The sequence below is a fragment of the Meleagris gallopavo genome, chromosome 14 (genome assembly GCF_905368555.1).
Source record: "Meleagris gallopavo chromosome 14, MGAL_WU_HG_1.1, whole genome shotgun sequence".
Lineage (NCBI taxonomy): Eukaryota > Metazoa > Chordata > Aves > Galliformes > Phasianidae > Meleagris > Meleagris gallopavo.
In genome coordinates, this window is record NC_139417.1 from 19,381,055 (window position 1) to 19,406,560 (window position 25,506).

At 50.9% G+C, this 25,506-nt stretch overlaps 1 protein-coding gene across 2 annotated transcripts in view; it reads right to left on the reverse strand.

The window, feature by feature from the left end:
- Nucleotides 1–25,506, reverse strand: part of PLXND1 (plexin D1) — a 66,101-nt gene that overhangs the window by 4,955 nt on the left and 35,640 nt on the right. The window contains exons 17-33 of one of the 2 annotated variants that reach the window (XM_085236187.1): nt 23,701–23,791; nt 23,328–23,603; nt 22,276–22,425; nt 20,398–20,512; nt 19,375–19,482; nt 18,592–18,704; nt 17,257–17,319; nt 16,070–16,200; nt 15,246–15,444; nt 10,118–10,264; nt 7,799–7,955; nt 6,961–7,064; nt 5,947–6,010; nt 5,657–5,691; nt 3,857–3,961; nt 2,899–3,062; nt 1,371–1,518 (exon numbers count right to left, since the gene is read on the reverse strand). In XM_085236187.1, coding sequence (XP_085092313.1) covers nt 1,371–1,518; nt 2,899–3,062; nt 3,857–3,961; nt 5,657–5,691; nt 5,947–6,010; nt 6,961–7,064; nt 7,799–7,955; nt 10,118–10,264; nt 15,246–15,444; nt 16,070–16,200; nt 17,257–17,319; nt 18,592–18,704; nt 19,375–19,482; nt 20,398–20,512; nt 22,276–22,425; nt 23,328–23,603; nt 23,701–23,791 — 2,170 coding nt within the window. Of the gene's footprint in view, nt 1–1,370; nt 1,519–2,898; nt 3,063–3,856; nt 3,962–5,656; nt 5,692–5,946; nt 6,011–6,960; nt 7,065–7,798; nt 7,956–10,117; nt 10,265–15,245; nt 15,445–16,069; nt 16,201–17,256; nt 17,365–18,591; nt 18,705–19,374; nt 19,483–20,397; nt 20,513–22,275; nt 22,426–23,327; nt 23,604–23,700; nt 23,792–25,506 lie in introns of both variants that reach the window. The other variant, XM_085236186.1, reaches the window with a different exon arrangement.

Here is a 25,506-nt window from a genome sequence, read left to right on the forward strand (position 1 = left end):
CTTGATTAATGTCGGCTTGGACAAAGCAGTCTTAACCTCCTGGCCACGAGCGAGTGGTACCAGCACAGGCATAACCCCACTTGCACTCTTTGCTAACACAAGCATGAATGATTTTAACCTCAAGGCAATGCTGTCCCGCTGACATCATTACCCTGGGAATGAACCTGGCTGACACCAGCGCTGTAACCCAGAGGGAAAAGAGCCCCAGGTGCTGGGACAGGAGGGGAGTGAGATCAATGTGTCCCCTTGCCCTGACACGCTCCCTTGTGCTGGCAGGTGGAGGCGGGGAGGAAGGCTCTGCAGACAAAACAAGCCCAGCAGGGTTCTAGCTGTGGAGATGGGATCTCCTGCTGTACAAGCAGTAAATAAGGAAGCCAGGGGTAACTGCAAGCTGCTGTGCAATATGTGGGAAGGCTGCAAGGGAAATGGGCACCGGGCCCCAAAGCAGTTTACTTTCAAACCCAATGGCAAGGCATTGTAGGAATAGAGCCAAGTTACAGAGCCTGCTTACATTTTCTTTTTCCCCTTGGAAACGCAACAGAAATCCATGTTGCCTCCTTTCTGTTGTTTTTCAAATTTGTGTCTGGTTTGTCCTCCGTGTATTAGGAAGAGGTGAATGTTTCATTAACTGCTTGCACACTGTAGGTGTGCGGAGTGAACCTGCTCTCACGTTTGCAGTATCAGAAGCGGCACTGCTGACACCCTGTATCCAGAGGAAGAGCCTGGACAACCCCTGGTCTACAGCATGTGGATGTAGACTGACTTTCGTGCTGAGGATTTATTCTCCCCTCATTACTCAACAGTTCCTTCACTTACACTATTGTATTCCTGCAAAATGTTTCCATCTGCTGTCTGACTCCTGCTGACCCCTCTTCCCCTCACCGGCAGCTTGACAAGGACAGATTGAAGGTGTTTCGTAACGCTTGCAAAAAAATGTCCCAAACCCAAACAAACAAAAATCCAGCGCTCATTACATCTTCCTCCAGAGTTAATCTCTCCCAGGAGGGGCTTCCTGGGGATGTCCTGAGCAGTGCCCCTCCCTCGTGCAGGGGCCCCTACGTCACACACCCAGCCCTGGGAGAGGGGCAATTTTCAGCATTCGCTATAAAGCTGATGCTGTTGGGAAGTTTCAGATGTCAGCACCACACTCAACCAAGGCAGAGGGAAAGCAGCGAGCATGCGCGCGGCGCAGGAGGGAGGAGAGGACAACTCATCCTTAGATACATTCAGACCTCAGCGGCATGAAGCCGGGCACGTGGCTCACAGCCCGCTGCTGGGGGCAAGGACAGCTCTGGCAGCCCCTTCCCACCTACACGCTGCTTTGTGTCCCGCCGGTCGGAGCCACGGCGCCACGTCCCCTCGGACCATACCTTGCCCAGCTGCAGGTCGGACAGCGAGCAGGCGTCAATGAAGGCCTGGGCGATCACAGAGAGACAGGCGTCGATGTGGTCGGTCTTGTCGATGTCAAAGACAAACTGGGGGTTCTTCAGGATGTTGACCCAAAACCTCAGGGGTAGGCTGTGGAGGAAACAGGCCAGGAACACACACTGGGTGAATTTCCAAGGGAGAGAGGAGATGCAGAAAGATGACGAGAGAATGTGAATCAAAGAGAGGAAAAAAAATGGGGAGCAACGTTCTGTTCTTTAATAACCTGGCACTGCACATTTCCCTGCCTAGCTAGAGGGGAAGCACCTGCTCAGGCCCCACATGCAGCCCTACCCAGGTGAGTGTTTGCCCCACTCCCCCAGCAGCTGTGGGCTGGCCGTGCTGCTGGATGGGCTCAAGCACTTCTGCTGTGTGGGCTTTGCAATCCAGCTTCCTCATTTGCGGAGTTTTGTAGTGACAGTGTCAGCTCCTTTTCCATTTTCCCTCACACTACCCATCCTCTGGTTTTGTTGGTGAGCCCGGCCCCATGAAATACATTTCATATATACTTTTCCTGCTTTCTCATCATTTTCTTCTCCAGTTGCTTCAGTGCTCCTTTGGCCACACAGTACATTTCTTGTCCTGGCTACTATCCCCCTTCTGCAGCTGGGGACTAAAATCTGTAGAGGTATTTGCTCTACTGGCAATTAAGGTAATGAAGGCTGGGCAGATCTGCAGTCCACATGTCATATCTGCACACCTGCTATTCCAGACAAATTGGTTTTTGTTTTTCATGTTGTGCTGGAGTTACTGCCCCTGCAGCCTCAGAAGCGTAGTGCTGCCTCCAGCCTTGCTGCTCTGCCCCACTGAACCCCCTGCTCTCTCCTCTGCTCTCTCCCGTGCTCTCTCCTCCGCTCTCTCCCGTGCTCTCTCCTCCCTTCACTCTGGCTCTCCCATGCCATTCCTGCTCAGCACATCCCTCAGCATTGCTGCCGGCAGCCCCTGGTGCTGCGTACCCCCAGCAGGATGCTGCCACAGCAGCAGCTCCTGGGGTACCGAGCACCCTGCAGCCTCAGCTTGGTGTCAGAGAAAAGTGAGAAGGATCCCCAGGGATTGGAAAGCTGGAAACCAAACAAAAAGGAGCCAGGTGTGGATTTTAAAATCTGTGTGGTTTTTAAGACCTGATGTGATTTTGGAATCTATCTCAGATTCTTCAGTGCTTACAGCTTACATCTTTGCTGCATCCTGTCATCCATTCTCTCTTCTGTTTCTCCTTAATTATGCGTATTACAGTGCCCATTTCTTCTGCCCTTTCTCTGCCTATGCCTGCTCTTCCAGCTCTGTACTTCCCAGAGCTCTGTGCTTGTTCAGAGCTCTCAAGCCCACATTTGCTCTCATCTTTCAGCCCCTCCCTGTATTTCACGGCCCTCATTGGTTCTGCTTTTAGCAGCCTGGTGATTAATGCAGAATACCAAGGCTTTGCAGCTGCCGCTTCTTTCAGAAGGAAGGAAGGAAATGTCTTCTCTTCCAGACCTGTTGGTCTTCCAGATGTGCATGGTGTCAGGGTCTGTGATCCCTCTTTTCTCTGCTTGCTCCTCTAGGAAGTCAAAGAAATACTTCACGGCCACAGGCGGCTTGTCATCTCTGATGCTGAGAATGGCTTTGAACAAGTCGTCCAGGAACTTCTGCAGTGTGCCCTGTGGGACAAGCACACACAGTGGGGGCTGCAGAAAGCAGCAGCACCTGAGACCCGAAAACCAGTGTGAGGGGCTGTGACTGTGTACACTGGGGAAGTTCTTGGCTGCTGGCTGGATAAGCCATGAGAGGGAGGGGATGCTGGAGCAAGGATGGAAAGGTTTGTTTGTGCATAGTGATATAATTAGCTTGCATTTGGATTTAATTTCTTTTGGCGTTGAGATTTTCTTTCATATTGCTGGGATCTCACATCTGTGATTGTTCTGCACAGTAAATACAAAAAAGCCTGGAGACTGCTGGCCATGCTTGTGATCTCTGCTCCAGTGAAGCATCATGCTGGGACTAAAGATGGTCTGGGAGCCCAACTGCTGGAGCTGAGCACTCACAGTGAGTGGGGATGTTCAAATCTGAATTAAGGCCACACAAACATCCCTCCTCCATCCCTCTTCCCAGCAGGATCACTGTGTGGGAGATGGGCTCAGGTCTGAATCGCACACTGTGAGCCCTGAGGCAGTCAGCATCCTTCCATGGCTGGAGATGCCAGACCTGCATTCGGGGGGATCGCATGGGGCTCCCGCAGCAGCACTGCCCTCAGGGAGAGCTGGGAAGCAGAGGAACGAAGGAGCCAGCAGAGCCCAGCAGCCCTACTGGAGCCTCTCCAAACATTTGTGACAGATGGGTCCTAAAGCCCTTGGGAGCGACCGGCCATGCAGCAATCCTGACTTAAATCAGGTTTCTGACTACAGACTGCAAGCAATGATCGTCTGCTGTTTGCAAAAGTGCCCCCAGCTCTTACCTTTGTAGAGAGCAGCCTGGTCAGGTAGATCTCTGGCAGGACTTTCTTCCTATGGCTCTGTCTGTGAGATTTCTTATGCTCCACTGATTCGTCAGTTGGGAGAACCTGGTCCAACACAAAACACACGTTGAGAACACTCCTCTCTGGATGTGTCACACTGAATTCTCCTTTAAGTTTAGAATTTCAACCGCATATAGAATCCAGTTGAAAACCAGTTACTGTGTTATAAATACAGCCTTATATGGCTTTAAAAAAGTAATTCATAATGGTCAGTTTTTCTGACATTTGTCTCTTTTGCTCTCTCAATCTAGACAAAGGAAATGAAACAATCGGCCTCACTGGGATGTAGGCCTGTTTGCCTTTCTGGCCTCTGTGAAGTGCTCCTGTGTGGCTGCAGTTGAGGTTCCCAGAAACAAAGCAGGCGGCTTCCACGGAAAGCAGCTTTTCTTAGGTTTGGAAAAAATGCAAGAACAATCAGCCAGTATTCCTACTCTGGCCTTTTTAAAAACAAAAATAAATATTCTGCTGGTCAGATCAGTTAATTACCATCCTGTAATGACCTAGCAAGCAATTTAAGTACATCTTGGCATTGCTTCAGATGTGCACATTCGGTTTCCTGTCCCCTCTCCCTCCTCACTCTGTGGATATGTGTGCGTGCGTGCATTGTGTGTTTGTATTCCATCTGAGCATGGACAATTCAGCAGAGAAAAATGCCCAAGCTAAAAAATGCTGTTGTTGTCCATAACATTTTTTCTCATAACAGCTTTTAACAGCATTTAGCACTTCGTCAATTTGGAGCAGTGCACCAGCAGGAACTCATAAATCTCGGCGGCCCTGGGAAGGGGCAGAGTGCCAGCAGCTCCTGCGAGGTGACCCCCCGAGGCCGCGGGATGCTGCTGGCAGTGCTGCTCCACGCTCAGATCACGGTGCTGAACTCTGGCTGCTGATGGCTGGATTGGGCCACAGCAATTATTGTGCTGTCTTGGTAATTTTTTATTATGTCCCACAGAGCTAAAGCTTTTCTACAGATAACCTTTCTGCTCCAATTAGGGCCTCTGTGAAGAGAACTAATGACTGCTGATCCAGACTGTTCATCACATCTGATGCTTCAGCCCATGGAGATGAATTAAGTCGGTATCGGTGAGGCTGAAAAGATTTCCTTCTCTTTCATCACAAACACTGAAAAAATAGGATCCGCGCAGGTGAGAAGGAAGATCACCACACACGCACAGCCCCACTGACCACCTTCGCTCCCAGCAGTATTCAGGTCATGTTCTGCCACCAAGGTGAGTGTGGGCCTGGGGCTGCCTGCCCCACCTCCCGCCCCAGCCCTGCTGGTCTCAGCTGGCTCCAGTCACAACACTTCTGCTATTGCTGCAGCATGGCCCTGCCTTCAGGGCACCTCCTCTTTGCCACAAGCCTTGTGTTCAGCACCACACAGAAACAAAGAATGCATTAGTGGTAAGGGACCTTAAGGCCCCAGCCCCACCCCGCCGTGTTCTGGCTGCCCCCTGCCAGCTCAGGCTGCCCACGGCCCCATCCATGACCTCGTGCACCTCCAGGGATAGGGCACCCACAGCTCTGGGCAGCCTGTGCCGAAGTGACAGCAGCAGCCCCCTCTCTCTATTAATGGGCAGTCTTTGTAAGGTCGAGCGTCGTAATACAGACAGCAACCAGACTAAGGTAAGCACCTGGTTGCCCCATGCTGCTGCCAGAAGCAGACTGTGGCCAGGCACTGCCCCAGCACCACACGGTGCAGCACAGCCATGCCCACGGCCACAGGGTGAGAAGGACACTCACCAAGTGGAAGTACTTCTCGGCGTCCAAATCCTTCACTGTGAAGAACAAGAGGGATACAACAGCTCAGTCAGAACACTCCACCCACATGAGAACACGTTTGCTATCCCCAAGAAGCACCAGTGCCCAGCCAGGGTTTCTGCTCCCAGGATCTCAGCACCTTTCTCAGCAGGGAATCGCATCGCACTGCACCATACTGCAGGGTCTGGGGAACACGGCTGCCAATTCTCAGCGGCACCTCAGAGCCACCCTTGAAACATGCAGGTGCTGCTGCTGCAGGAAATGGGCCTTACCTCTGCTCAGCGTGCCGTCCTTCTTGTCTGACAGGCTCATGGCCAGTGACGCCCCTTCGGGGATCTGCAGAGGGAAACGCGGCTGTCAGTGAGTGCCTGGCAGCTTCCAGCCCTGGAGACTCGATGCCAGCCACGGGCACCCGCCACCGCCCTGCCCCTGCTCCCCACTGTGGGAACTGGCAGCAGCATGCTGCCCTGCTGGGAGAGGCTTTTTTAAGTGCCAATACGAGATGATGATGCCCTCAGCTCCAATGGGAATTGGGCAAATACATGTATGCAAGATAAAGTTTTGGCACATCTACAGGAGGTAAGTCGAAGAAGAAAGACCACCGAGCTGTGCAGGCGCTGCTTGGCCTCTCCCAGAGGGGAGCAGGAACCTGCAGGGCAGGGGCTGCTCTTTGTTCTGCGCCCGGCTCCAGCACAGCAGGCACCGCGCCAGGAGCGGCACTGCTGCACAAATAACAACGCTAATCAGCACGCAGCTCTGATTTTCCATGCGCTGTTGCAGACTAGTGAGGATTATGCTTCCAGGCATACCAGGGAATGGGGAAACCAAATAAACTTTCTGGTTTCATTTAGTTTTAAAAGGAAAACTGGTCAGGAGAACAATTCTCTTCGCCGCATTGCCCCATGTTTTTGGCCTCCATCCTCAGCGGCATCCCCAGCCCAAGGGCAGGCAGCAGCTCCAGCAGCAGCCGGGCATGGCCCAACAGCTCGGTGATGCTGATCAGCTCAGCTGAGGCCATTGGAAATAGGAGCTTTTTTTTTTTCTTGTTCTTTCTGTTGTCAGTAATAACTTGTTTTGCATGAAGAGTGTTTAATTAGTTTCAGTGTGTTGCAATATTAACAAGCTCCTCGCCAGGGCAGATGTCTATTCCCCGGAAGCTCTTGCGGAGCTATGGCAACCTTCCTGCTTGGCCCCAATAATCCTGTTTTTGGAGGGGGAACTGCCACTCGCCCCTGGGGCCGGGCAGGCTCTGAGGCAGAGCTTTTCTGTAGCACCTGCAGATTTACCTTGTAATGTGCCAACGTGTTGAGCTTCTTCCTGCCATCCTCCACCACCGAGGTGTCGTCGAGGTCCCGCAGGATGTAGCTGTCGGTGCTGGTGGCAAACCACTCTGTGTGGGGAGGGCAGAGTTGAGCAGGCAGCCGGGAGGCTGGGACCTGCTTTTGGGAGCATCCCACAGCCAAGGCACCGTGGAGCTGCACATGTGGTCACCAAGGGGCAGCGGTGGCTCCTGAGGGGCAGAGCCTGCAGACAGGGGGATGTGCCCCGGGCATCGGGGAGAGGAGTGGGGCCCTGGTGCTGCCCCAGCCCAGCTGTCCCTCCAGGAGGACACCGTCTGGCACTGAGCATCAGCCCCGCATGGCACGCAGGCACAAGGCCAGCGCGGTTTTCTCCTCGCAGCACTTACCTTGGATACTTAAATTCTACAAAAAGGGGTTGGCCACAGGGTAGATAAGTGACCAAACACACAGCCAGACAGGAGTCCATGGGCTCATTTATAGCTGCTTGTGGAGAGGTACATTAATGAGCCATGTGCAGGCCCAAGAGAGTTTTAGAGGACACATCCATTCCTGGAATTAACACTAGGCTTCAAAGAGGGGAAATCCAAGCACCCTTCTGCTCAGCTCAGGCTTTTCTAAAGCTTCTTTCTAATGACATGGCTCCCTCCTGTCCGCAGGGTCTGGTCCTATCTCTTATTCCTGAAGACCGCTCTCAGGAGAAGGCTGTCTCCATCCTGCCCTATCACCAGTGCTCCTTTACCCAGCACCCTCCAAGAGACCCCAGGGGCTGGTGTGCACCACCAGCTCCCTCATCCAGATGTACGGTCTGGCCAGTGCCCCCTACCGAGGTCGACGTCTTCCACTCTTGGCCACTGGGAGTAGGGGACATTCTTGCAGAAGGCCTCCAGGATCTTCTCCTTCACTTGGCTAAGCGTGTCTGTGTCCATGGCTCTGACACTCAGGGAGTCCATCCCGCAGCCTTGGAAGGAGACGTTGAGGTTCTGTGGGCAGAGGCTGCGTTAGAGGTGAGTGGGGCTCCCATGGATGCACAGAGCTCTGGGGCTGCAGTCAGGCAGGATGAAGGCTGTCACCTACAATTTACTGCTAGCAAAAGTGCCGATTTATGCTCCCTGGCAACTGAAAGATGCAATTTATTGATGGAGCCAAGAGGACACAGGGAGCAATGCTGTGCCCTGCTCTCCTGCTGCCCTGCTAATGGGCCTAAGCCCTGACATGCAGAGATCACTTCTGAGGCAGGAAGGAGGACAGGTCAGCCTCCACTGCCACCACATCCTCAGCTTCTCAGCTCTGACCGGTCATTAATGGGGCCATCAGGGCTCATTGCCGTCCTCTGCCTGATGCAACGGGCTGAGCTCTTGGGCGTAAACAAGCTTTGAGCACACTAAAGAGTGAGTCTGGTGCCGCGTGGGCATTCACCACCATCAGCATCCAATTCCCTGCTGAAGAAGGGACCTGAACAGTGGATCATAGGCCGGCTGCCACAGACACCACTCACTCCTTGGGGACGCCCAGCTTCTGCTGGTTGCAGGACAAAGTTGTGGGGTAATGAGAGTGACCCTTTGTACAAAAACCCTCTTTGAGAGCTGCTCCCATGCCAGTCAGGTGAGGAGCAATGCAGGGAGCAGGTACCTCCTCCACACATGCACTCCACCTGGCCCAATGCCACCTGCATAGAGCTGACCCAAGGCAGCCCCTGCTCTGCCTCCGCCCTCTTCTCCTTGATGCACACAAACTAGGGGCCTCCATTCAGCTGTGAGTGCAGTCCTGAAGCCAGCCAGCTACTCAATCTGTGAGCTGAGGTCAGGACGCTGTGCAGAGACCAGAAGCAGCACTGCTGTGAGTGCAGCTGCCTCTGGGAAAGACACCCATAAATGTGAGCCCAATATCTGGAATTCTCACAGCCCGCAGGCTCCTTGCGGTCACTGTTGTAGCAGAAATGCTAAGTCATGGCCTGAAGCAGTGATGGAGCACCTGGTGGAAGGCAGGGCCAGCCCAGGGAGCTCAGGTGCATGCAATGTACCCGAGTGACTGGAAGGGTGGAGCCAGGATCCACCCCTTCCCAGCCCTCATTTAAGGGTTGGCAGTAGGGACAAAGGCACCTCTGAGATCTGCTGAAGGTAAGCAGCTCTTTTTCTTTATTTCTCTGGCTGCTGCATTTGGGCTTATTCTAGTTTGCTGTAGTTGAAGACTTTGTCGCCCTGTTATTACTGTGGTACTTTCCAGCCCATTATAGCATTGCAACTGCTCTCTGCTGTCAGGACATGCAGCCAGCTCCCTCGGTGATGAGCACAATCTCAGTATATAGATGAAGCCAGATTTTTGCCGTAGCATTAATAGAAAATAACTTTTCACATTGTATACTGAGTGGTTGTTTTTTAAAGCGAGGTTTAGTTACCAGCAGTGTAGAGGACTGCTGATGAGCAAGCACCAGGCCTGCAGGTGGTTGCCTTCCTCCAATGCTCGGCTCATCACTTTGCTTTTTCTCTCACAAAGTAGGAAGCAGCTGCACTGCTCCTGCTCAGACACATGACATTACCATTTCTGCTGGGAAAGCCAATGCTCTGTGCCCTGCTGCTCACCCCTCTTGTCTGTGCTGTGAATTTACAGGTCAGTCAGTAAGAAGAATCGGAGACTATGTGGAGTTAAACATGTTCTGTGTTATGGTGATACGTGTCTGGGATAACCCATGGATTTCAATGGAACTGCTGCAGATTTGTGTCAGGTAACTGGAAGCAGGGTTTGACCCAGGCTCTGGAAAGGCATCTGCTGGATTCTCAGTCTGACACTGAAGGGGAAAAATCCCTCCATGTGCACAGCTCTGCCGAAGCCCTGCGAGAGGTAGTTTGCTGCACAGCTCTGTGACACCCCGCCTGCAGCCTGCAATGCGAGGCTGAGCCAGAACCTTCTCACTGGGAGCACAGATGCTGATTTGCTTTACCTCTCTGAGCATGGCGGAACAAATCTCCCTGCCTCCCTCCACCTCTAACCGGAGCCACATGGGTGACCACGGAGGCCGGATGTGCAAACCAGCAGTTACCACAAGTCGTATTCTGCAGTGGGAGCCCTATGGCAGCAAGGTGCAATGGGCACTAACTCACGGAGGCACCAGCTCCCTCTGGGCCACCCCACCTCGGGTACTCACCCTTGGCTTCGCCTCGATGTTCTCCCGCAGGAGCCACTCTTCATTGAGGGTGTATCTGGCCTTCCCAGTGATGGCATCAATGGAGCCTTTGTTAATCTGCTGCTTGATGGCGCAGATCAGCAGGAAGAATGGCTCTCCGACTGTTTCCTGGGGAAAGAGAGAGAAGTCCATGTCAGCAACGGACCTGGCGGTGCATCCAGGGCAGGCTCTATACAAACCCCCAGGCCTACAGAGACTTGGGGGTGCCAGCTTTCTATTAAAGGTGCTGTCTGAAGTCCTCTTTGTGCTGCCTGGTTTGCCATTGAGATCTATGGGAGTGAGGCCACTGTGTAGCCTATGGCTCTGGGAAGCAGCACTCATACTTCTCATACCACAGCAGAGCCCTGATTGCAGCAAAAGAGAAAGATCAGAGTCAACCATGCTGTTCTCATGCGACAACAGCTAACTCGTTATATTTGTCAAACTTCATCTTACAGGAGTGTTGTGAATTGTGACAGTGCTGCAACAGGAACAAGGAGCCTAACAGAGACCAGCAATTTGTGACATGGTTCAGCGACATGGTGTAATGCCAGATTTCTGATCCACTTATGTCTGTTATGCCGATGTGCAAGTAAAACACAAGTTATTTTCTTAAAAAACATTTCAGTACTGGAGTACATCCCATTCTCCCTAATGTTCATGTGCAATTTCCTTCAGATGAGGCAAATGCAAATTACTGCGCATTCCTGTACTTCCCGACCATCGCAGCCCTGCACAGCCATCGCTGCCATCTGAAATCCTGTTCAAGACAACAGATATCGGATGGTTTTGGTATTTCTCAGCTAGGAGCTGCTAAATCCTGTTCAATCTGCTTCTTAATTAAGACTCGGTGGTTCTTTTATTCTAATTGCCTTATAATTGCTGAAGCAATTAGCTCGATGTCAATTTTGATTCGGCTGCCTTCAGCAATGGGGCTGCAGCAGGGCTGTGGGTGGGCACGCACCATCTGTGCCACGGTGCACATGCTTTATTTTCCCAGGGCAGGGCTGGTACGAACATAGGGTAAGTGCATGGGCCTCCCACCGGGATGGAAGGACTTCCTGCAACGCTCCCTCTGGGTGCACAGCAGCGCATGGGCTCTGCTGTGCTGGAGAAAGGCACAGAAACATGTGAAGCTGTGGGGCAGAGGAGCTGAGGACCACAAACAAAATGCAGAAGGTAACAAAAAGTCAGCGTCTGAGGGGAAGGTGGCACAGTGAGCCAGCAGGCAGGGGTTATGCTGACACAGGCATGCCCAGGTCCGGCTGTTTGCTTCCACCACTTGCGCGATGCGAACAGGAGCACCGCTGCCCCAGCCCAATGCAGGGGTGCTGGCACAGTGCCCGTGTCACGGTGCTCACGTGTGCAGGGCGCCCACCCTGAGATTCAGCACCGGGTCTGGAGCCTGCTCTGTCCCCCTGGGGAAACTGCTTCTGGACACAGCTCTGGCCACAGCAGCAAGAGAAGAGGCTGAAAACCACGACACAGAGCCCCCCAGGTACTGGGGCTCCTCACTGCCTGGAGCCAGCAGTGCTCCCTGGGTCAAGCTGACCACATGGCACCGTGCTGCCAGCGTGCTGAGTGTAGAGGGACAGCCTGTGCAATCTGTGCTCACACCCTGTGTTGTGGGAACGAACCAGCTCTGTCCTCAGGATGGGCTGCATAGGAACCGAATGGCAGCTCAGCCTGCGAGATGCTATTTCTGTTTGTCTTGTTGGCTTTCAGACCCAGGAACTGTGGGATGCTATGGAGATCTGCAAAAGCACTAATCAGACTGCAAGTTTCAAAGAGGGGAAAGAAGTGCTGGCAGGCAGCGGCTGCAGATAAAACGGCAGGCCTGGAAACCTCGAGCATTGTTCAGAAAATGCATCTGGAAACAAACCAGCAGTGTCTCCAGAGCTGCTACTTGGGAGAAAGGAAGTCTAACCAGAAGAGATCAGTGCTGATTCAGGACAAAAATTATTTTAAAAAACCGCACTCTGGGGCCTTTTTTTTTTTCCTCCTATTGTGAATGCATTTTAATGAGACTTCATTTTCATTTTTGACCGAACCATCACAGGCTCTTAAAGCGATCCGGGGCACTGCAATAAGCTCGTGGTAATGGAGTGCACAGCTCTGGCTGGCACTGCTTGGGCTGCTTCATGCTGGGGGAGCGTGGGAGACAAAGGTTTTATGCTCTTGAGAAAAAGGTTCAGAGCACAGACTGGCTTTGGTGTGGCTGCTTCTTTACCAAGGCCAACAAGTCATCGGAGATGTCCTCCGCGAACACTCTACAGTCATTTCAAATGAGCCCTGGTGAGGCTGGTGTAAGGAAAACACAGAAAGCAGCCTCTTTCTCGCAGGTAATTTGGGGGTGATTATCTATTTGTGTAATGTAACAAATACAATCCTAGCTCCATCCCCCAGGCAAAACTTTGGGAAGCTTAGACCTAGGTCTGAATGCTGCATCCCAGGACCTTGGCTTTCACTCAGCCGTCAGTTCCCCCCATCCTGCTGAGGTATCACGGGGGGAGGCAGTTCTCAGCATTTTCCATTATAGTGGTAGCAGGAAGTGCAGACACAGACCATTTTATTGGTGATTCTCACACGGTTATGCAGAAACTTTTTCAGGCCCCCTCTGCTTCCAATGCCAAGAAGCAAGTCTCCTGCTGCCTACGATCACAGTTCCTGCATGCTGTCACATTTCAGAGGGACAAACCCTCTGCTTTCAGGTGCCCTCCACATGTGCAGCTGTGAGTGGCTGTGGCCTGCCTCTTCTTTGCAGCTGAAGACAGCTCCTTCAAATTATTTTTGCCTAAAACACAAGCGGATGGACTGCTAGTCACAGCATTAATATGAAACAAATGTTTTGAGCATGTAGCGTTGACTTACAAGGGAAAATACAAGCTCTTGGAATTTTTCCACTGAACAATGGCAGGGACCTTTGCAGCAGCTGTTTCAAATAGATGTTGTGATTAATGGAGATCATTCAGGAATGAGAACCAGACCCATCATCACACGTCTGGCAGCACAGTGCTGCAGGCAGGCAGGAGACTCTTTTTAACCAAAGAATGCCTCTCTGAAGGCAACAGTTTGACCCAGAGGGATGCAAGGCACATGGGAGGTGCCTGGCTGTCACTAATATTTAAGTTGCTGCCCCGAGCTAGAAGCAGTCTGTGGGCAGGAGTGCTGCAGTGGCTCCATGCTTGGCTTTTGCAGTGAGGAAGGCGCCGGTTCTGCTCAGACTGCTGAGAGCCCTCCATCCCTGCACACAGCAGCCTGAACCCATTTGGAGCCCCCTCCTGCAGGGACAGCCAGAGCTTCTTCCTCCCCACATCAGCAGGCAGCAGCTTCTCCTCCACGGAGGTTTCCCCACCTTCACCCGAGTATGTGATGTGCTCTTGGAAATCAAATCTTCACTGCATTCTGTTAGCAAATGTTTACTGTTGATGCCAAGATCGCATGCAGCTGCACCAAGGAAGGGACAGGCTGGATGGTGGGAAAAGGCTCGGCACCAGAGGGCAGTGGGCACAGAACAGCGTCCCCAGGGCAGCCCCATGCTAGCAGAGCTCAGGGAGCATTTGGACACCACTCTCAAACACGGAGTTTGGGTGGTGCTGTGTGGAGGCAGGAGCTAGACTTGACGATCCCCGCGGGCTCCTTCTGACTTGGGAACTTCTGTCATTCTGTGATTCTAGCCTGGCTCGGCCCTCGTTCCACCGTCTCCCTGACAGTGCTGCCCTGATTTCTACACAGCTTCAGCTCACAGCTGGCACCAGCCCTCATCACAGGCTCATCACAGGCAGTCCCAGCCCTGGTCCCGACCCTCGCTGTGCATGGGCACCTCGACTACCATGGCCACAGTCCCTGACAGCCTGCAGCACCCATAATTAGCTCTGTAACGTGCCCATGTCCTCAGCCTGTGCGATAAGAATTACATTTCTTTCCTCTTTTTTTTCCTGAGAAAGTCCTCTTGCACAATGTTCATTTTTAGCAGAACCGGAGCTGGATCAGACACCTCATACAGCGGCTCCGCTCTCCAAGAGAAGAGAGCAGCACTTTTTCCCCCCATGGTTAAGCTACAGGCACAAAACTGAAAGATTACTAAATAAATAAATAAATAAACAATCACTAATTCACTCTTTTTTTCTCTGACAGGCTGGAAAGCCATGCTCCATTGGCACAGGCAACCCTACTTGTTCCTGTGACTTTTCCTTCATTATAGTTCATAATTATGTGAGCTGAAATGAAAGATTAAGAACTACAAAGTCACAAGCTTTAGAACAAACAGTGATCTTCAGCTGTGTTCAGAAGACATTATGATATGTATGAAGACAATGCAGCATTGCTTCTGTGACTACAGCAAACACTTTGAAAAAGAGATTTTTCTAAAGGCCTCTTCCAGGCTTTCCCCTGTGGGTATAATGGGGTGTCCTCCAATTAGCTGCTGTGGAATCAATTATGTTATTGCTCAACTCTTCTGAGAAATTCCAACCAGAGCTGGCAAGCATTGGAAATAAAGCAGTGAGCAGATGGAGACGCTCTGAGATGCCAAATATATTCCTTTTACGTTATGTAGGAAGACAGTCAGGCTTCTGGACATCCCCCTCTCCTGCGAAGACAACCTGGGCAGTGTGGCACTGCGAGGACATGCCCAGCACAAGGAGCCCCAACCCAAACGACCACTGACAGCCCAGCAGCCTTTCTGCCCCACACCATGAGCACCTCCTGGGGTCCTGTGCTGAAGCAAAATGCTGAACTAGCTGGGAACCATCAGTAAGGCTATCCAAATTGGTCAGAGAAAACAACAAACAGCTGGAACTGTTCTCCAAACCTCAAGCTATTGTGGTTATTTTCCAATTCCCTGTGGCTGTCTTCTCAACCATGGCAATAGATGCCAGTTTAGTGCCCTGGCCTTATAGAAAGCAGGCCACACTAGGAAGCCTGCTATGAAGCTTGATCCCATCAAGTCACCAGATGCAATCAAACTTCCAGTTGCTTTTTTATGCTTGACCATTAGTGACAAGGCAACTGGCCCAACTGGCAAGTATTCAGTTCCTCACCTGATTCACATGTCCCTTGTTACCCCTGCATGCAATGCAACTACAATACACTCATCTGGTTCTCTTACTCTGAGATAGCTGTACATGCAGATGGACATCCAGTTGGTGAGCATCTTCTCTACCACAGATTCAGTTCTCCTCAGCATCAGCTTGGGGTTTTTGGAAGCTGAAGCATCTATTAGATCCACCAAGAGGTCCTTCATGATGCTGGTGTAATATTCCAGTTTCCCATGCAATGCAATAGTAAGCAGGGAGGCCAGGTTACACCTGAAAAACAGAACTCTGTAAGAGTAAAGCACTGAGGCAGACTGTTAACTAGTATAAGAAACATGAAGGCAGCATTTGTGGCAGTTTCTGCAGGCTCTCTCAATGGGGATAAACTCCACAGGCTCTTTCTGTGCTGTCAGACCTCAGGTCAACTCACACAATCATATGTGTTCAGGAATACAAACACTGCAAGAGCTGGTCATGCATTGCACCTTTTGGTGCTTTGCAGGAAAATGGAAAAGGTTTTTGGCTGCTCATTTCTAAAAGAAAACTGGGAAGCCAGTTGTAACCTTCAGCTGCAACGCATGACTCTAGATAGCATCTGGATCGTTTAGAGTTTAGGAATGAATCAGTCTTGTCTAGTTGCCAGGTCTTTGGTTGAAATTTAGCATAGATGATCAGTGCCTGCAAATCACAGGCCTATGGAAAATGTCCATGTAGGACAAGAGACGCACTCAATTGCCTCCTCAACATCTTCATGGGACCAGGCAGGGGCCACAGAGCCACCCTCCACAGCAGAGACTGTGAGGCAGCAGTCCCACCACTGAGCTTCCTGTGGGCACGTGGAACCCCTCCCAGGTGAGCTGGCTGCCAGCACGGCTCCTCAGTCTGCTGGAGCTCATACCTGTCCCTCACAGCAAAGTCTTTCTGTTGTTCAAGAGCGTGGACAAAAATGATGAGAAAGTGCTTGTTGTTGAGCAAGGTAGAGAACAGTGAGATTCCTTCTTCCATATTGGGTCTGCAGCTTTCAGGAATCTAGAGAAAAAAACAGAAAACAGAATGAGAACAACACTCCTTGTTTCCCCCCACCCCAGCTTCTTTTATCCTACCTGACTGCAGTGATGTCCCTGCTAAGCACACAGTGCTGTGCTGATGCCTCCATTCTCCCTGTTTGGCACTTGCCAGACTGCTTTCCTGGCGAAGGCACGACTGCATTCTGGGCTGCATCAGAAGCAGCACAGTCACCAGGCCACTGCCCCTCTCTATACAACACTTGTGAGACCAAACAGAGTAACGTGCCCAGTTGGGAGCTCCCCAGTGCCAGGTGGATGTTGACAGATTGGAGCAAGTACAGCAGGGGATGCCAATTAGGGGGCAGTTGTGTACAAAAAGAGGCAGAGAGAGCTGGTGCTTATTTGGCCTTAAAAGGGAGATAACTTCCTGCAGTCTTCAACTGCACTGTGGCAGGGTAGAAAAGACAGAGCTAGGCTCTTCTCTGGGGTTATAATGATAGGATAAGAGGCAAGGGATCCCAGATGGACACTAATGAAAGAAAGAAAGTTTCCATCTTCATGGTCATCAGGCACTGGAAAAAGAGCCTGAGAGGCTGTGGGATTTCCATTCTTGAAGATATCTCAACACTCAGCTGGACAAGGCCCTCAGCAATCTGATCTAGTTGGAGCTGCTGTAAGCAGATCTCTCTTCAACCTAAATGACTTGCTGATCCTTCACTTCCTGACTCTTGTGCATCCAAAACCCAGCTCTGGGACAACAGCTTATAATGAGTCCTCACTTGTAATTAATCTCATTTATGAAGAACTGTGTACGGAACATACACAATGGTACACCTAGGAAGAAAGCCCACAGTGAAGCTGGGGAGGGTCATGGGACAGAGCTCCTTCATGTGAGAACAGAATTTCACAGATCTCTCTTCTACAACCAGTGAAAGCTGATCCAATGCTGGCACGTGTTAATTGCTTTGAGTAATCAAGCATTCCCCACATGCCACAAGAAAACGCATGGCACTGTCAACACACACAAGTATGGTTAGCAACCACTGAAGAACATTTGTTTTGTTAGTGGGTTACTCACTTTCCATTCCCCCACCAGAAGCGGATGGGTTTCCTGGACCTGGGGGCCCACCTGGGAGCTGAGCTGTTGGGAAGGCAGAACATAACACTCCTCATAGAGCGAGGAACACTGCAACACAACCAAACACAGCCATCAGCAAGGGCCAGAGACCTCCTCATGTGCCACATGCCACAGGGGAACGAGAGAGAGAAATGTCTTCAGGACTGGAGACCACCCATTACAAAGAAATGCACTGGAATAATTTATAAAGCTTTCACACACTTTCCAAGATTGTCTTGAATGAGCAAACACCACAAGAATAAGGGGAGGCAGATGTCTGAGCCAGACACGAGGCTGTTAGGGTGGGGAGACTGCAAATAGACATTTGACAGCTAGAAAACCCCAGAAGAGAAAGCATTATAGAAGAGTAAGTCAAAATAGAGAAGTACTGGGTGCTTTAACGTATGTAACTTCGGAAACAGATGGGAAAAATGTATAAATCTCTAACATTCATATAGCAGCCTGAATCTTAAAGAGCCTAGTGTACAGATACACAGAGACTGGGTAACTTAAAAACCTGAGCAGTAACTTGTAATGAAACACTCTGCAGTCATAAATCATCCTCTCATTCCTCACCAGCAAAATGCAACAGCCTCAGGGGTGAAATACGGCCACGGTTAGCAGCACATAGCAACACAGCAGAGCAGCTGGTGAAGTGAATCTCAGCACCAACACATCTGTTGCTGCCCTGGAGGAGGGCTCTGAGCAGACAGACCCAGACCTCATGCCTGAGGGGCATTGTGCTGCAGGCACTGCGTGCCCCGCAACTGGGGGAGGGAACGCAAAGGGAGAGACAGAGACATCTAATGAGGTCTGAGAAGTGGCAGTGCAGCTGAAAATCCCTGGTGGCAAGCTGCGTGGAACATAAAGCCACCTTTCCCTGAGCACTGATGAGAGATGCCTTCAGCATCAGCTTTCTCCCAGCAGACAGCAGATTGCAGCTGAAGACTTTGGGGAGAATGGAGAGCCCCCAGCACGTCCTACTCATGTGAGAGAGACAGCTTTTAGAGGAGGAAGTCCAGCAGCACCACACTGGTGAGTTAACACAGCTCCCAGAGCTGTGCCTCATCTGCCTCCCAGCTCTGCCAGGTTCCAGCCATACTGAGCATCCTGACCTTGCTTCGCACCCCGGGAGCTGTGGCTCCAGCGTTGAAGATAATTAAGGCTGAAATATATGACATCTAAATATATAACAGAAGAATGATTTTGTTACCCTTTGGCAGAGGGAGGACAGAGCCCCGATCTGATTAGGGAATTACAGTGATTAGATACCCATAAAATGCAGAATGGCCTTACTTTGGGGAAGAACGTCCGGGTCACGAAGTGCTTGTACTCCAGGAACGGGATTCCTTGGCTGCGGTTCAGCTCCTTGGTCAGATCTGTCATGTCTGTCTGCAGCTCTGCAAAACCTAAGGTAAAGAGACCCAGATGGTAAGAGCTCTGATAATCTACCAGCTGAGGCAGGCTGGCACTGAAACATGCTGCATGTCTCCTCTTGAGGAGACCTCTCTTCTTTGAGAGGGTTGAAGCAGGGTTTTCCAGCGGAGCTGACTACTTTCAGGGTTTACCTGTCAGCACTACACATCATGTTTTGCAGCACATACAGAGAAAAAACCTTCCCCACCTCCAGGACACCAGCCCTGAGGTCTGGTTCTGCAGGCAGATTTCTGCACCCACGGCACAATGATGTACTTTGCAGACAGCAATTGCAGACACTTGGCTTGCTTCTCCCACTGCTCCAACAGGAGTGTGCTGCAGTTTTTGTTGCACATTAAAGATTAGCATGACCTTCAGGCAGCCCTCCATGTGGCCAAGGGCCATTAACCCTGAGATGTGGACATCGGTGGCACCAAAGCTAAGAACCTCACCCAAGTCAGGCAGCAAGACAAGGACAGGGCCACACTTCCATTCACACACACATCCTGATGAAGAAAAATGGCACTGACAGAAAGCTTTCTATAAGTACTTCTGTAGATTTCTACGAAGGAGACGGTGAATGGCTTCAACTCTGCTGTTCTGACAGCTCCCTCCCAGTCTGGGCTCCTGCACTGTGCCCAGTACCACTGACTGGTACCTTACCTTTGCGGATTTCCTCTCGGATCTGCGATTCCATCTCCTCCATCTGCAGCAGGGTTTTCTGCCAGTAGCGCTCTGCTCTGCGGCTCTTTGTGCAAAACACAAAGAGAGCTGGAGGAGAGGAAGGGAATGAGCTTTTTTGTTGAATGGTCCCCTGTTAACATGAGTGCAGAAAGCTAACTTCAGCCTTAGCTTAACATCTACAACAAAACTGGCACTGATTGGGCAGCTGGCTCTTACCTGTAAATCAGTCAAGCCAGCTGGAATTTAACGATCAGGCTTTTGCTGTCACCTTCAGTTTATGTCTGGGCTGTCTATATTTAGATAAACTGCTATATTAGTGAGTCCTGGCTAATTAATGATTACAGATTTTCAGAGGTTTACTACCTGTATTACAGTGTTCATATCTGACATTCTTTCCATGCCTCCAAAAATATGTATCTAAAGACATTAGTGGTACATTAGAAAACGGTGTGCTTTATAACCTTTATTAAAAATAAATTAAATACCTATTAGAAACACCTCATTTGTTGGGAAATAATGAGTTTCTTGCTGTACAGTTGTTCTAAGCATGTAACAAAAAGATGCCAGACAGAGCATACACGTGCACTGTGCAACTTCCAGTGAGCTTAGCAAATTGTTGTGCCTACTCCAGCTCTGCAGCTAAGACTCTCCAGCAAGCACCTGCTGCTGGCTGTGCCTGTTGGGTCAGACAGACCTCTGCTGCCAAAGAGCCATGCATGAGAATGCCTACTTAATACCATTGAGAAGCATTCGGGGAAAAAAAGTTAATTATAAACATCACAGCCTCAAACAACAGATAAGCCATAGATTCAGTCAACAAAAATCTCCTCGCTCCAGTAAGTTTCTATCTGGGGCACTGGTGTGGTTCCCACACAGAGAATGGCTACTTGCTGCCTCTGGATCAGAACTGCAGCACTCAGTGGTTTCCTAACATGAGTGAGACATGACCACCCCTCCACATGCAATAAGAAAACCTGGAAACTCGCCGTCCTGTTCCCTCACCTACGACAGAGAGGACCAGCAGGATGCTGCAGATGACGATGGAGACGATGATAGCAGTCTCTCCTCCACCAAGGTGCAGCATTGCAATTGTGTAGTTGAACTTTCCAACTTGAATCTGGGAGGGAGGGAGAAAGAGGGAGAAAGAGGGAAGAGGGAGAAAGAGGGAGAAGTGAGAGCACAAACCAGCCAAGTGCAGGGCCTCAGCCTCCTGTTGCCATAAAGGAAGGGGCCATGGGCCGCTGGCAAGTCTACTCAGCACAGCTTAAAAAAGGTCCTCCATGCCTTTGGGATGAAAGGGTTCAACAGCACCATCTGATAAGGAAAACTCATGACACTACAGTCTTTCACTTCTGGAAATGAGTTTCACTTCCTTACAGGAATGGGAAGTGAGAGAAACTTGAGCAACAAGTGGAAACAAGGTGGAGAAGAGATGGAAGGATCTTACGGTTACATCTGTGGCACTGCGGGGAAGGTGCACGCTGTGGCATGCTGCAGCAGATCTGGGCACAGGTCTGCCACTGGCTCACATCTGCCAGAGCAGCAGTCCCACATCCACTGCTCACCTTTGTGTCTAAATAGTGTGGTCATGGGCAAAAGTGGACTTGAAGCCCCCAGTGGCTTTCTCTCATTTATTTCAACAATCAATTCAATATAATTTTGGTAAGAGGAATTAATGAGGCTGTGGGTTAGTGCAGAGATCAGTGGGGATGGCCAGAGCCAGGCAGGACCTGGGCACCATCAGACCCCCAACCAGGACAGAGACCAGCAGCAGGACATACTGCTGAATCCGTCTTCCATCACTGCAGGGCTCCAACAGCAAATAACAGAATCCTGGCTGTCACAGCAGGCATATGAGCTCTCCAGAAGAATATTAATCAGCCAGCAAGCCAGTGGGACTTCTGCAGGTCCTGATAACCATCAGTGGTGCAGATCAGGTGGGGACACCGTGTGAGTCTGGCCCCGTGCTACCAAAGCTATTAGAAGTGTGTTATAAAGGCAGCTGTGACTTACAAAAAGCCAGCACGTGGTAACTCCAGCCACATATGAAGATTTGGTAAGGGCACACAGAGATGAAAACAAGCTGGTTGTTTAGCTGCTGGCACGCTCAATAGCTGTGCAGTACTGTAGTGCTGGATATCATTCCCCTGCTTCCTGGAGGACTTACCCTAAATGGCTTACATCAAACCCAAACTAGCAAACTCAAAAATTCCCTTTTATTCCCAGAGGAATTTCCCCTTTTCTCAATTCTCATTAAAAAACAAAATTGCCCTATTTAAAATTTCCATTCATATGACTTAGGAAATTCTCTTACTTCTGCTTTTCCACGTTTTCAGTTTGCAACTGAATTTCATACAGAACGAACCACAGCCAGGACACTGGAAAGTCCTCCAGCACGCTGGTGGCACATCGCTGTGCTGGGTTCGGGTCTTCATCTCCACACGTAGTTCTTCTGCTGACCATAAGAGGTCAGATAACTGACAGTGGGTGGAAATCCCCAAACTCATTTCACAAGGGCCAGAAAGAAAATGACTGCAAGTAGCAAAAGACATCACCTGCCTGGGGGCTCACAGTGCCTCACAAGAACTGACGAAATCCCTGCTCACAAATCACAGCTCAACGTCTGACGGCCAGGCACTCTACAGACCCTCAACACCCATCATGCCAGGCAGCCTCAGCATCTGCCCTGCAGCACGGGAAGCCCTGAGACGCTGCAGGCATTGCACGCTCTGCCCATCTTTCTGCCCACACAGCTCCCCGGCAGGCTGCTGTCAGTGGATCTGGGCAGCTGTGATGCCGCAGCCCTGCCTGTGCACAGCTCCCTGGCACACGGGGTTTTCAGCACAGAGCCCTGCTGCCCAGTGGGCTGCTGGCACTCACCGTCACAGGCAGCTGCCTTTCCGAGGTGCTCAGCGACTCATTGACAGAGCAATGGATGACCTTGTCCGACACAATCTGAATCTCACAGGAGATAAGGCCGATTTTCACCTGGTACTCGCTGCTCTCCAGGCCCAGGTTGTCAGGCTCTTTCTAAAGACAAAAATAAAACCAGGATGTCAGTCTCCTGAGTGGCAGTTGGAGCGGCAGTAGCTCTTCCTGCTGTATTTTCCTTATTCCCTGCTGGTTTTTCAGACCTGAGAGCACTCTCCCTCTCCAAGAACATTCTTTGAGCGCTCCACGGGAAAGCCAGAATTGGACCATTCCCATTTTTGCTCTTTCCCATTCCTCACTCAGGATGGGATATGGGATGAACAAGCCCCTCGTGGAATCTGAGAAGATCTGCTTCTGATCTGCCCTGGCTCAGTGCCACAGATAAGGATCTGAACGCCCACCTGGGGGGGAAGGATATACACCAGAGGAGACATTGAGGGGATGCGACTGCAGGGTCTGAGACGGGGTGAGTGCCTGTGGAGCACGTTGCAAGCAGTAAGGATATCCTGCAGGGAACAACGTCCTTTCAATTAGTGCTGCGCATTGTCTAAGCCCTCTGAACTGCCATACCTCAACTTCCTTGTTAACTGAACTGAACTCAGCAGCCAAAAGTGAAGAATGCGTGACTTGTTTTTGCAGGAACAAATATCTATTGTCAGGGCCTTCTGGAGAACCTGCCTGACTTTATGCCAGTGCTGCTGTTCTTCTCCATACATCCAGCATTTTATTTCGCTCCTTGCTATGACATGAAATGCAGCTTTCTGTGCTCATGCCTTAGCGGGCACCGCCAGGACCGACTGGCTGCACCTCCTGGTGAGCAGCCATCAGAGGCAGCAGGCCACGTGTGAGCTGCCTGAGCATGACTCCTGCTGCTCCCGTCCTCACCCACCTCCTTTCTCCCCACCGCATCTGCAGACAGATGCTGCACTGCTCCTTAGGACTTCCCAGCGAGTAGCAGGCAGCACCCCAAAGAAGCAGAGCTGTAAATATTGCTCTCTTACATGTATAACCAGCGTCAAGGGCTCGCCAGGGTGGTGCTTGATCCACTTCTCCTTCTTGGCTGTGAAGAACTGGGGGTCAGCGTAGTACTCCAGGCTGAACTTGCTGATGTGCAGGGCCTCCTCCGGGTACATCTCCTCATCCAAAGCTGGCCGATCATCTGTGTAGAGGCGGCCATTGAGGTAGAAATCAACAGGAGCGGGCTTGCTCCCTGCAGTGATGTTGGATGCAGCTGGAGAAGGGCAGGTGATCACAGTGTCGGTGTGAACCTTACAGCTCTGGAGACAGGAGAGCACGTGCATCAGAAAAGGCATCCGAGTGCTCTCACCCAGACTCCCTGCTCCCCATTACCAGGTGACATCCAGGGGCACCCACCGTTTGCTCTCTGCCAATGGCACGGACCACCATGGAGGCGTTCTGGACCAGCTCAAAGCCTCTTCCTTCCAGGGTGATGATCCTGCCCCCGCTTTGAAGAGATGGGAAAAAAGAGAAAATGATCACAGAAGAGGTGCCCTTGACAACATGAAGTGTCGAGGTACAACAGCTGGGTCTCACCTCCTGCCATTTTCCCAGGGATACTTCCCAGTTGTCTGAGCGGAAAATGTAACCCAAAAGCCAAAGGTCTTCTCTTATTTGCCACAGGCATCCACACTGCTAGTGCAATACGAGGGAAGGGAGGGGGAGCAGCTGCCCTGGTGGAAAGAGGTGGCCTCTTCCAGCAACAGCAGACTGTTCCCTGCTCCCAGTGCCCAGAGGAGCAGCCTCCCTCTGCATTCTTGGGGTACAGAGCACATTGCCTAGGCCATCAGTGTCATAAAAAGCTAACCTGACCACTCAAAGCAGGGACAAATGGATATCCCTCTTCCCTGCCCCACAGAGAACTCCTCCTGGGGAGTGAAGAGAATCCTTGTGAGGTTGACATGGATCCTGCATCTCCCGGCCTCTTCAGATTTAGATCAACACTTGAAAATTGTTTTGTGTTTCAGCTCCGCTGCCTGTGGAATGTGAAATTTGGGCCTCAATGTGTAGCCAATTAGTGACAGTAACAAAAAGACCCTGATGCACACAAGACTCCTAGGCAAAACAAGGGCTGGAGAATGTGCATCAACTCTTCTGCTCTGGACAGCAGAAACTATCCCCTGAATTTAGTTTTCCCTTCCTCCATATCATACCCAAAGTTTGGGGTATCTGTAAGGGAACAGCCAGGATTCACAAACCTTATTATCTCAAGACTACAAAATGTTCAGTGAGTTTGGGTCCAAGGCCCTAAGAAATCTTTTACAGTGCTGTAGGTACAACACTGTAAATCCAAGTCTCTAAGTGTCTGTCATGCCTGCAAACTAGTTCACAACTTCTGTTCTGCTTTAAACCTTGCTTACACTGTTCATTTCAGCAATGCTCCAGGATAAATCAGATCCAGCTGAATCTTTGCACAGCTTACTGACCCTTCATGGCCAACACCCCACCAACACCACAGCAGTCAGAATACACAAGTGACCAAGCAGTCTGAGGAGAGGCTGCTGTCTCTCAGTGGTCTAAAATGTGGAGACTGATGTGTATATTGAGAAAGCAGACTAAGGTGATGGAGAAATATCCTGGTGGTTTCCCTTGTGACTATGGGCAGTGACATTCTTTCACTGTCTCTGTGTTTAGATGCTGCTCTTGCCACTCAGCATAGTTCACAAGCTGGCTGGGAGCTGAGGTTGGCTGAGTCACTGCTGTGCCTTGTTATTAGCTTTCCCACAGCCTGCATCTTTGGCTCTGTGTTTGGGAATGCCGAGACACAGCTCTGCTCCAAGGGGAGCAGTACGTCAGAGCCTGCTGTGTGCCCTGAGCGTGCTGCTTCCACTGCTGCCCTGGGGGCACTGGCCGCTCCTCAGATGTCCTGGTCAGCCAGGTTTGCCTGGCTCCGCAGCTGAGGAAGGTGGGATTTCACCAAAGGAACAGGAGCCAGAGAGCTCCATGAACAGATGTGAAATTAAAAGCAACATGCTTTAAAAATGAAACATGGTGGCCTTGGGGAACACTGAATACTGAAATAACAAATCACAGCCTATTCTCCAGAAGTTTAATTAACAAGAAAAATCTTTGGGTCTCACAGATCCCTCCATCTGAAACTCCCTAAAGCACATATCAGGTGCAGACAGTACAAGCACCACAGCTGACCTTTTCCCATGTCCA